General features: G+C 36.3%; 1 protein-coding gene across 1 annotated transcript; it reads right to left on the bottom strand.

Annotated features, from left to right (window-relative positions):
• Window positions 1-9,274: 9,274 nt before the first annotated feature.
• On the bottom strand, window positions 9,275-10,351 carry LOC137713951 (late embryogenesis abundant protein At1g64065-like). The gene has a single exon (XM_068453313.1). The coding sequence runs from the start codon at window positions 10,243-10,245 to the stop codon at window positions 9,598-9,600; it is 648 nt and encodes a 215-aa protein (XP_068309414.1). The 5' UTR covers window positions 10,246-10,351; the 3' UTR covers window positions 9,275-9,597.
• Window positions 10,352-12,464: the final 2,113 nt, after the last annotated feature.

The raw sequence follows: 12,464 nt of genomic DNA, 5'->3' as shown, positions 1-12,464 counted from the left end.
CGTGTTATATATAGTTTTTGAGTATGGACCTATTTTTAATATGTTATATGGTGGAGTGAATTTCGAGGAACGTGTAAAGTATGGGAAAGGAATTTAAAATTTTTAGTATTTTATTGCGGACACCAAACGCGTACTTCCAAAGACAAAGGTGCTAATTCTTGACTTCTAGATGATCGATGACTTTAGGTGAGGACCACCATTTAGGGTTTTGCTTTCAGACCAAATTAAATATCAAATGAATCTTCATTTTACCAAAAAAATATCAACAGAAGCTTCGATTATATCCGTTGGCATGACTAAATCCCCGTATCACAGGTGAGAACATGGTTTGGTTTGTGTGATATACTTTAGTGTTGGCAAATTTTTCTTTTTCAAAATTTAATACACTATTGTCCCAAGAGAAATTCTTTGGACAATTTTAGAAAGAAATGAATATGAATAGCATATATCTGAGCATTAAATAATATGTTATAAATAATATGTATGATAGAGCAAGGGTTGTAGTAAGAACTCATGAAAGACTAGGCCCGGTCCTGAGAGAGGCCTAGGGCAATGCCAAAAAATGTGGTCCAACTTCATATAAGAAAAATTATTTGTTTTCACACACAAGACTTTGATAAAATTATACTCAGAAAAACACTTCAAACTTAATAATTTAGAAATAAGGAAAAACTAATTTATTTTATATTAAGAGAAGGGACCCAAAAAACCCTAGGCTTAAAAGTAGATAGATGATGAGTTTTGCTTCCTTTCTATCTAAACTTTTAGAGAAATGCTAAGGAGACTCTCAAAAGTGGGACTTTCCATTTACTTTCCGCTACCTTATGGTTTTGGCGCAATTTCTGTGCCAACACTATAAAACATTGTGCCAAAAACATGAGGTAATGGAGAGTCCATGAAAGGTCTCACCTTGAAAGAGTCTCCTTAGCATTTCTCAAATCTTTAAAGTGTTTCTTTTTTATATAAACCCTCAGGTTTTTTTTTTTTCTTATTTACTAACCTTGTCAATATGGAACTAAAAAAAACAATCATATTTCCGAGTCATTTATTGATATGTAAAAACAATGAATGAACACTAAATTAAACCTAGTATTGGTAAGGCATACATACATTAATTTCTTGAAGGCTAATAATGGTAGAGATACCAAGTTTTGTAAACCATTTGATGTCATTGTTGATGATTGGATTATTGTTTAAGGACCGCTCGGTAGTAATTGAAAAGAAATTAACAACCAAACAAAAAGTGTAAAAAATAGAAAGAATAAAAATGTACATAACATTTCAAACGCAGGAGCACTCGTTAATTTTAAACAACAGAAATCACTACTTTTTATTAAATTTCTTGATCATTTAAACAAATTTTATAAATTTATTCTCTATAAAAAGAAATTTGTAAAAATTGAAAAGTAGAAAAATGCACATAGCATTTCAAACCCAAAACATCCTCATTAATTTTAAACATCATAAACAATCATTTCTAGTTAAACTTCTTGATTATTTAACCAAAATCTATAATTTATATTCTTATGAAATGATATTCGTAATAATTGGAAAGTAAATAAACACACATAGAGTTTTGAACCCAGAACCTCTATGTTAATTTTAAACAACAAAACCCACTAATTATGGTTAAACTTCTTGGTCATTTAACCAAATTTTATAAATTTATACTTTAATGAAAATATATATGAAAATATCACTCTAATAATTTTGGTGTCCCAATTTTTTTGGGCCTTGGACGGTTGTCTAGCTCGCACTGGGCCAGGGTCGGCCCCATGAAGGACAAATTGACAAGTTTCCCAAAACCATAGGGTTACACCAAGGCTCAACTTGAAGTCATTACCTTTTTTCCATTGGTAATGGATGAGATAACGAGATATGTTCAAGATGATATTCCTTGATAGATGAAACACAATAATAAGAGTAAGTGTGAAGCTTAACCTTTGGCAGGTAGTGTTCGAATCTAAATGTATACCTAAGTACGTCAAGATAGAGTATATGGAGTGAATGCTTTCATTATATATATATATATATATATATATATATATATATATATATATATATATTGCATCTATCTTGCAAAATAATAGAGAATTAGATGGAAATTACAACCATAAAATACAAGTTGGATGGATGAAGTGGAAGAGTGCACCGAGTGTGTTGTTTGACCGTTGTATGCCACTAAAGCTCACATAATTTTTTTTATAGAACTATAAGAGGACCATCAATGTTTTGTGGTACGGAATGTTAGGCGGCCAAGTATCAACACATGCAAAAAAATGAGTGTAGCCGAGAGGAGAATGCTTCATTATATGTGTGGGTATAGGAGCAATGATAGGATTAAGAAAGAGGATATCTAAGGTTAAGTAGGGCTGGCCGAAATTGGAGCTAAGATTTGAGAAAATTGGTTAAGATGGCTTGGACATGTGGAATAAATACCTATAGATTCTCCGGGTAGAAAAGTTGATTGTGAGACTGAGGCTTAGAGCAAAAGGGTTAAAGAAAGACCGTGAAACACTTATGGGAGTGTAGTCAAATTAAGATTTGATAGGACTTGATAATATTTTAATAGACCTTAAAATCCGGGTGTTGTCAAATAGATTTTAAAAGATTTTGAAATCATGGTGTAGTCAAATTAGGATTTTAATGAATAAATCCAAATCTCTGGGTAGTCGATTAGGATTTTAAAAAGTCCACAAGAGTCTGTGTAGTGAATTATCAAGGATTTGCTAGGATGAACAATCCCATTTCCTTGCAGGTAAGCTTGAAGGTAAAGCTTGTGAGTGTTTGCTATTGTTCCAATCCAATACAAACTATGGATGACATTGATTAAGGATGGACAAGTGAGTCACTCTTTGATTACTAACTATGTAAGGTGTGGTGAGTGGGTTTTTACACGGAAAGCGTTTGATGAAATTATTGAGAGGGACTTGGTTTTGTAGAATTCCATGATTTATAGGTATTGAAAGATGGAGTGTGCTAGAGATACGATGGGATTGTTTTGGGAAATGAGGGGTGATGGATTTGAGCTTGATGAAACAACTTTGGCGACAGTTCTTGGGAGTGCGGGGACATGGGGAATTGAGTTTGGGTAAGTGGGTGGAGTGTTTTGTAACTGAGAAGAAATTTGAGATGAATTCATATGTGGACTCTACGTTGATTGACATGATAAAAGTCCTAAGAAATCCATGAAAAAAATCCATACAAATCCATATAAATCTATAATTGAAATCCATATAACTCTATCAAAGTCCATATAAAATTGTAGAGTCTATTAAAATCCTTTAAAATGTGTCACTTATAGGGCGTTTACGTAACCGTAATGAAAAGAGGAGGAATTGAATTGATGAGGAGTTAGAATGAGGAGAAGTCAAAATCGGATTCCTGTTGAAACTGTTTACTTAAATGTTCTAGAATCTGTTTAGAATTTCATAAAGCTATTTACTAATTCAGCAGAATCAGAATATAAACTAGTATGATTACTAAAATGCCCTTGTCCCAAATCAAATATGTATTGATGCTAGCCAAGATAGTGTAAGCCACCATGATTTGCGTATATTGTTTATAACCTGCTCTTTGTGCTTGATGTCACTTTAGCTATGCTTAGGCATGCTCATTTTGTTCTTAGGATTGTGTATGTCATGAACAGTTTGAAATTCCACATGGTAGCATGATATAATTTTATAAATGTGTTAGACAACATAACAACTATTCAGCTTGTGTTTCAGAGAGTGAACTGATGAAAATTTTTCATATCTTTGGTGGTATCAGGGCAGTCTCAGCCACCAAGCCACATTTCAGTGTTTCTTGAAGTTACTGATTCACGGAATACTTCCAATGACTGGAGTTGTTTTGTGAGCCATCGTTTGTCGGTTGTTAACCAGATGATAGAGGAGAAGTCTGTCACTAATGAGTCTTAGAACAGGTACTCCAAAGCTGCGAAGGACTGGGGCTAGCGTGAATTTTGTATAATAGTAAATAAATGAAGGCAAAACATTAGGAACAAACAAAGAGTAGGAAATAACTTCATTTAAGTTAATATTTTACATCAAAGTACATCTATCTAACCATCATAACCAACCTAAACAAACTAGTCATACCCTGCATAGGCATCATATTATAAACAAAATATTCATAACTTGCCTACACATCAGATTGTCAACAAAATATTCCTAACCTGCCCAAACATCATAACATCATATCACAGGTACTCAATAAGTTCCTAACAACCAAATAATTCAAGTAAATTACATAAATTTAGAACATGCAATAGAACAATAGATGTCCAAAAAGACCAATCATAGTGATTTGCATTAGAATGATTGCAACGAGATTATAATGATTGATGTAAGGCCAATATTGTCCACACGTATCATAAAAAGTCTCATAAACATCTTCAATCTACAAAAGAGCTGAAGTTTATAACATATGCAGTTGATATCAAAGTGCACAAAATGCTCAGCTCTGGTGCAAAATAAATTTTAGAAATTAAGTCTTTAAAGACAGAGATAGTAATTAGTAATTTATAACATTTTATAATTGAACACAAGCGTCTAACCTCAAGGGTAGACCTCAACCAAAGGCACAAGACAAATTGCCTATTTTGATGACCCATATTCCCCAGACCTCAATCAAAGGCGCAAGACAGACTCTAGGGGTGGGCGCGGTGCGGTTTGGTGCGGTTTCGAGTGAAAAGTTAAGTTTGCCATAATACAAGGATCTTCAAGGACCACCCAAGTCTGGGCAGTGATGGAGAAGAACAGCAGCTACTGATGTTGCATTAAATAATTTTGCCATCCTGTTGTGATGCTGCATCTACTTATGCTGCACCAGTGATGCTGCACCTACTGATGATGCATTAGTGATGCTGCATCTACTGATGCTGCACCTACATATTCCCTTTCACGCCTTAGATTCCAGAGAATGTTTGCTTTTTCCAGTTATATTCTTATTCAATCATTCACTTGTTGGATTGAAATCAGACCCAATTCACAAATCCAAAAACCAATAACAAAGTTTTCAACTTATTGAAATTAGTAAAAAACTTAGAAGAACTAGTGGGCAAGAATCAACTCAGCCTCTCTCTCTCTCTAACAAGTGAAGTGAAGTGAAGGAAGCAATGAAAGATTCAGCAGGATGCGAAAAATCTTTCATTTATTTTCTATCAGAGGTCAGAGTCTTCATCTAGAAACTCATTAGTCGTGTAGTTCAAAGCAAAAAATTCAACATAGAGATAAAAACACAGAAGAAGTAGGGATTTACCTATCCGTAATTGTGACAAGAGCTGCAGCTGAGAGGAGAGAAAGAAGTTGCGTTTTAAGGAAAATGGCAGTCTAGGGTTAAAAGGTTAATCTTGGAAATAATGAAAGTAAGTGAGGGCATAAAGGGAACAAAATTAGCATTCTGATTGCCCGGAATCCAAATACCTTCCTTAACTTGGGAATCCAATTCAGCCAAATATTGGAATTGGACTCCAAAATTTATGTGGGACCCACTAAATTTTGATTCCTTCAGATTTGGTAAACACCGGAGTATGCCGTAATCGGAATTCAATTCCGTTTCTTGATTCCGATTACCCTTACGTAAACGTGCTATTAGTCTATTAAAATTCTTTAAATTCTAAGTTGACTACACCCTCCTTAGAAAGAGACTTTAAGAAAAGAGAGTATTTTGAGCTAAATGAAGACTTGGCGCAAAACCGAGCATAATAGCATTCTAGAATACATAAAACCGACCTCATTTATTGAGATAAGACTTTATTATTGTTGTTGTTGTTGTCCCTAAATACAAACAAGAAGTATTGGGTACTTGAAGAATGAATGTTGTTGAAGACTTGACTATGTAAATATGGCTGAGGGTTTAAGGTAGGGATGGACATAGGCTGGATCAGGCCCAAATTTAGAGGAACCGAACCTTACCCATTGTAAATAGTAACGGGACGGGCCGAGCTGGGTAATAGGTTTTGAGAATTTGGAACTGGACCTAACCCGGCTTGTTTGAAATTGGTCGAAACGGGCCGGGTCCACGGGTCCAATATCTTTTTTTTTTGGTCAGCCACATAAAGGACAACCTCATTGAGTTTGCAATTCGTACTTGAGCCCAGCCACACTAGCAGCTTCGGTTGAAGCCGCTGATCCTGACATACAAATCGAAACAGAGAGATGCCATCTTCCTCATGGATCCAAGACCTCCCCCAATGCCATTACAAATTACACTAGTTGATGAATCAAAACAAAATTTTACATACCCAGAAGCAAATTTTCCCAAAAGCACTTATTATGCAATCACAGCCCCAAAAACCCTAAATTCCCAAATAAGAAACCCACATAATTCCTAAATCAGAAACCCACATAATTCCTAAATCAATTGAAAAGCTTATGTAAAAATCCTAAATTCCTAAATTAGAAACCCTAATTCATAAATTACCTTGGGATTTGCAGGATGATAGTGGTGTACTCGATGGTGGGGATGATGTGGTGGTGGTCGAAACTTGTGATTGGGAGGACCGGTGGAGAGTCAAGAGAGGATACCACGATGGTGACGGTGGCTGGCTACTGTGATGTCAACACAGTCGAGGTCAACTTAGTTACTGCGGGTGGGAGGGAGAACGAGAAAGTGTAGACAGTCGATGGATGGAGATGAGAGCCTGGGCTCAAGATTGAGGTCTGAGACAAAAGAGGAAAAGAGATTTAATAAGGAGAGGTCGAGGGAAGAGAAAGTCACTGCCTTTTGTGAGTGCTCTAGTTAGGAATTCGAGGGAGATAGAGTCTGTAGGCATTGAGGAAAATAGATGGTGGTGGTTGTGTTGAGGAGAACAGATGTGGTGTTGGAGTCGGGATAGAGACCTCGAGGTTGAGGGTTGAATTCTAGAGAGGGGAAAGTTGAGTGAATTAGGCCTAAGAACATTGGGAGTCTTGGGACGAGACAATTCAGACAATAATAAGAGAGAGAAAGAGGGTGATAGATGGTAGAGATTTAATCAAGGTAGGAAATCAACGGTCTAGGTCGGGGGCCCGTTTTCTCCAATTTCTAGAACTGCCCTGCCCCGTTATTTACTTGGACCCATCCCGCCCCGTTTTGTATTTATAATGTTTGGACCCACCCCATACCTACCTCGAATCCCATGGATCCGCCTCGACCCGTGGGTCCAGGACACATTTGCCCACCCCTAGTTTAAAGAGCTTAAATAATTACCAATCAAGTTAAATGTTTCTAAAAAATCGAGGATAAAATCTGTATGGTGCAAATTTAACACTGGATAGAGTAAGTATATACCTGGTTTCAACTGCATCAGCATCCGATTGAAAGGTGCTTTGACTTGTGGCTTTATTTATAGGTTCTTTACTACAGAAACAAATACATTTATAAAATTTCACCCATTGTTAGATATTTTGTGTATTTTCTCTCAATGCTAAGTTATTTTGTTGGATACTATTTCTTGTTAGTTGCTACTTATTTTGTTGGATACTATTTCCTATATTTAATTTGATAATTAAGTGAGTAAAAAATGAATTTCATTATAAAGCTGTATGCAATGCATAAAAGACGCTTGTTTTATTATTCTTTATGTCTTCGCCTTGTTGGTTGCTACTCTGGCCATGACATAAGGAGAATTTTTATTTATTATTATTATTTTTTTTTTGTTTGCGTATTCGGATTATGGTCACATGGTGCAATTTCATTAAAATTATAATATATATTTATTTATATTTATATTTTAAAATTAAGACATATCAATCATGTTGCGCGTCCACCTATATTACTTGTAACACTTAAGTGGTATAACACTCGACAAGCATTTTATTTATTTACTATTATCAAGCGATACTTATATTAATTGAAATTAATGGGTATATAAATACACGAACATCCTCAACAAGAATAATAAAAAGCCAAACTGGCTCGAAACAAGATACAAATGCATAAGTGGCCAGTATTTCTGAAATAGATAAATATTACTCCGACAAAATTAATGCCAATTGTGAATTTTCTTTCTAGTGCCTCGCTATGTACACAATGTCATATTTTCTCACTCACTTAGGCCATCTCTAATCGAGCAGGCCATAAGGATATAGGCCAAATGATAACACTTTTTGACACAAAATCCATCTCCAATGGAGGTTTGGGCAAAAAATTCTTAGGACACACCGAGTGAAAATCTAGCCATAAGGCTAGCGGGCTGGCCATCTTTAGCATGCCAGTCAACCCTTTTAGTTGGGCCCAGCTAGATTTTTTATTTTTTATTTTTTATTAAGATGAAATTAAAATTTCTAATTTTTTCCTATAAATACCTAAGACATTTCGACACAATTTCTCACCTCATTTTAACTCTTCTATATTATTTTACCTCATTTTATTTTAATTCCTCACATTATATTCACCTCAAACACTTTTTTCATACACACCCGTCTCTTATCTCTTCCAATAATCTTTCTTTTAATGTTTTTCAACAAATGGCCACATCTTCAAGTGGCATTCAAAATATGTCCAGAGACTTATTCATTTAGTGACAAGTGGCACTCAAAATATGTTCGGAAATCTTATTTTAATATGATAATTTAATTCAATTAACCAATAAAATTAAAGAACAAACTTAATTAAAATAATAAATTATTGAGGGGGCAAAAAAATAGCATCCTTCAGTTGGAGATGGTATATAAATATAGTCTAACACTCTTTATTAAAAAATAATTTCTTGTATGGCTATAATCTAGACAGGTGCTAAATATAACCCTTTCAGTTGGAGATGACCTTAGCACTTATTATTTTTTAATTTGTTATAGTGATTCAGTAATAAATTTATTATAAAAAAAAAAAAAAAAATTCCGCAATGGCATTACTTAATACTTAGTACAAAATTTGCAATTCATATTTTTTTTTTCCTCTGTTAGAGAACTTGCCCATTAATGATCCAAATTTCGTTAGACACCTGGTACAAGAGAACTTGTCCGTCTGCAACATTTGGCTGGGCTTCTATTCTTGCGAGAGTTTCAAGGTATGGCTTAAGGAGTGTCCCAAGTTATACTGTGTGTGATGTTTTATTTTCAACATTATCGATACCTAAATTCAATTTCCATGACTTTCATTTTTTGACATGCCATCACTTTCATCTCATATGGCATGTGTGCAATACGATGACAAAACTTGACCACTTCACTTTGACTTTTGAAGCAACACATCGAAAAAATCATATTCAAAGCTGAAAAATCAAACTCCAGTGCCAACAACTACAAGAAAGAAAGTCCAAGTCCCAATTGGTTGCCCAATGTTAAAGACTCAAATTCTAAGTTCAAACACTCCCCTTTGGCACTAACTGTAGCTATGCCATTTTACTTTCTTTTTATTTATTTTATATTTTTAGTGTTATATGTGACATAACGTTCACATTTCAAATACATATACACTCTATTTATTTTTATCGAGCAATTGTTTTACTAAGTTTGAATTTAGAACTTCCTTGGTAATGCGGGCACAACTCAAAAAAATTCAAAACATCAAGAAAGTAATGACAGATTTTGTGAATATTATGCCAATAAAAACCAAAACAAATCTGAAAACAAAAAACATAAAGTTGGCTCATGGTATAGCCATATTCTATCAGTTACAGTCCAAATTTTGGACAGACTTTGCTGCCAAATTAAACACCATAGAGCAGCTCATTTCAGCAGACTTGTTTTTCTTCATGATCATCATCAACGTAACCTTTCCACTCAACTTGGCTTGACTGCTCAACATCAGCAGCCCGTTGCTCAACTCACTTCCAAGAGCGGAGTTGCTCGGCAATGCCGCAGAATTCACGCTCACCACAACATCAATTTTTTTTGTGGATCGCATTCGGACTTTGCTATTCGGAATAGCAACTTGCCCAACAGGCACACCTTGGTACATAAACGTGGCCATGCCGGCATCAAACTTAAAGGTACCCCAGTTTAAGTTCCTGACTCTGATTTGGGTTACGAAGCTCATGTCGAATGAAGGTGCTGCTGGGACGGAGTTGAGACTGAGGACATAGATGTTGCCCAACCTGATTTTCGGAGACTTAACTTTCATCACAGTCATACCAAAAACGCTCATGACTACGATTTGAAAGACGATGAAAATGCCAATGTATTTGTACATCTTAATTCTCTTCTGGCGTTTGAGCTCCTCAGATTGCGTTGTGGCTGAAGCTTCATGATCACCTCCGGAGTGCCCAGTTGCTGGTTCCAACTGGTGGTACTTCTCAGCTACTACTTTCTCAGCCATTTTTATTTTCTTTTACTTGGAAATAAGAAATCAACAATATTCTTCCTTTTCTTTTAAGGGTTTCGCTTCAGAAATGGATTGGGAGGTAGATAATTGTGTTTGTGGAATGGTGGTAAAATGTTATGCATATTTATAGACTTGTATTCATAATGTGTGCGCGGACGTTTTGTCTATCAGTCTATGGGTGTGAGTTTGCTTCCTGGAAAATGTTACACAACATGTGAAGGGGATATTGTTTTTTAATGTTTGATTCAGACACGCCAAATGCGCCTATTGTAAAATATGATGACTTCTAGATGGTGGCGTGTGCAGTGCATTTGAAAGGATTTGGATCCCATCCAGATTCAAATTATGGAGATAGTAGGGATCCTTACCTTTTAGTTATTCATCGTATATCGTACGGTCAGAAATCATTTGACTTTTTTTATTTAAAATTAAACACAAATAGTGTGGATGCAAATTTCTATCGTCTTCTCATTTGACGAAAATGCACTTGCAAAATAGTAACACCTAAGATTAAGGCCAAAAGCCTTACACGCCCATAATGAATGGGGGATGGGCTTTGGCCGAAGAATCTCCGATGCTAAAGTTAGAATTCTAAAAAGCATGTGTTTAGGAGTTTGTGGGTAGTAAATGACTTAACTTTTTAGTGGGAGAACATGACTATTTATAGGGGAGTGGCCGGCCCTATTTGGAGAATAGGGACCGGCCATATATGGTGGAATTATGAGTATAATTGCAAGATTTAAGAGAAATAATATCTTGCAATTAATTTGACAATTAATCCTAAATTGAATAGGAAAATTGGGAGTTACCTTTTGAGTGAAGATTTGATGAGGAGTGATGAGAGGGATTTAAATAAATACTAGTTTGATCACCTTTGACTCTTCCTTAATTGAGCTGTTATTGTTCATTGCGTGTGCGTGGGAATCCCGATGCGTCTCGAGGGTAATTTTGTCCTTTTCACCCAAAAGTTCACGTGTCATCTTCCTAATTTTCTTGATTTTTTTGGCTCCATAAATGCTCACACCTTCAAGGTTGCTCACAGGAAAAGGCAACAGGTGTAGAGATCTTCCCTTACTTTAGGAAACATAAGATTGTTTCCTATTTTGATGTAGATTCCCACATTAATTGGAAATTAGATCCTTCTAGGAAAGGGAAATAAATCACTTCCAAAGTCTATTTAAGTCTACCTTAAGTAGATGATTAAATCAACTTTAGAGAGCATTTTATTCTACCCTACAAGAGAGAGAAAGCTAGAGGATATCTGTTACCCCTCCCCTAGCAATCTTCTACACTTATCCATGCAAAGGACCATTTTCATTGCTTTCTTCATCTTCACGCCGCACCAAGGTAAGAAAAAAAAATTAATTTTTCCTTGTCTACGTAATTTTTTAAAGCCTCGGGGTTTGAAATTTGGCTCGACGGGGGTCGAGGATGTGTAAAAAAGTTGCTGGGAAGGGCCACGACATTGTTGTCATGGGTGGCTTGGTGTGGCGGTTGTCCAACGACATGGACCGCAAAGGCAAGTTAGGGCTAGGCTTGGGTCAGGAACTTCTTAGCTTGGGCCGAGGTTATAAGGCACTGGGGCGCTGATCTTTGGGTCGCTGGGCTTGGGCCCATGCAGGAAAGGTAAGAGAGAGGGAGGTGCAAAGGCGTCAGCCTTTCCTTTTGGATTGGGCTGCAAGGCCTTTGGGCCTAGATAATGACAGCGCCTGGCGCTCTAGGCCTCCTAGTGCACTAGGTCGCCTGACATGTTAGGCCGAGAAGGAGAGATGGGAACCAGCGTAGGCTGGGCTTCCTTGGCTTCTATTCTTGGGTTGTGGGCCCGATGTTTTTTACCTTTTTTTTTTTTTTTTTTTTTTTTTTTTTTTTTTTTTGTGCAGCCGTCTAATGATTATTCCTTGTATCTTGGTAGAATTTCTTCGAGTATGTCTTCTTCAAGCCACAAGAGTAACGATAGTATGCTGCATGTGCTGCCATTGTATCGCCAAGGTGGGTCTTTAGATAAAGTGGACTACTTCAAGGCTGCTCACTTCAAAACTAGCTCCAATCACTCATTCAAACATTTTCTTGAAGCATATAGGCACGTTATTCCGTCTAGGGTACGTGTGAAGCATGTCAAAGAGGGTAGCAGTCGTGAGCGATGTGGTGGGGCTCAGAGAGCCATCAAGTTTCACCCCTACTACTTCAAGTTAAGGTTTAATTTTCCCATGCCA

Source organism: Pyrus communis, chromosome 13 (assembly GCF_963583255.1).
Source record: "Pyrus communis chromosome 13, drPyrComm1.1, whole genome shotgun sequence".
Lineage (NCBI taxonomy): Eukaryota > Viridiplantae > Streptophyta > Magnoliopsida > Rosales > Rosaceae > Pyrus > Pyrus communis.
This window is presented reverse-complemented; position numbering and strand designations above follow the sequence as displayed.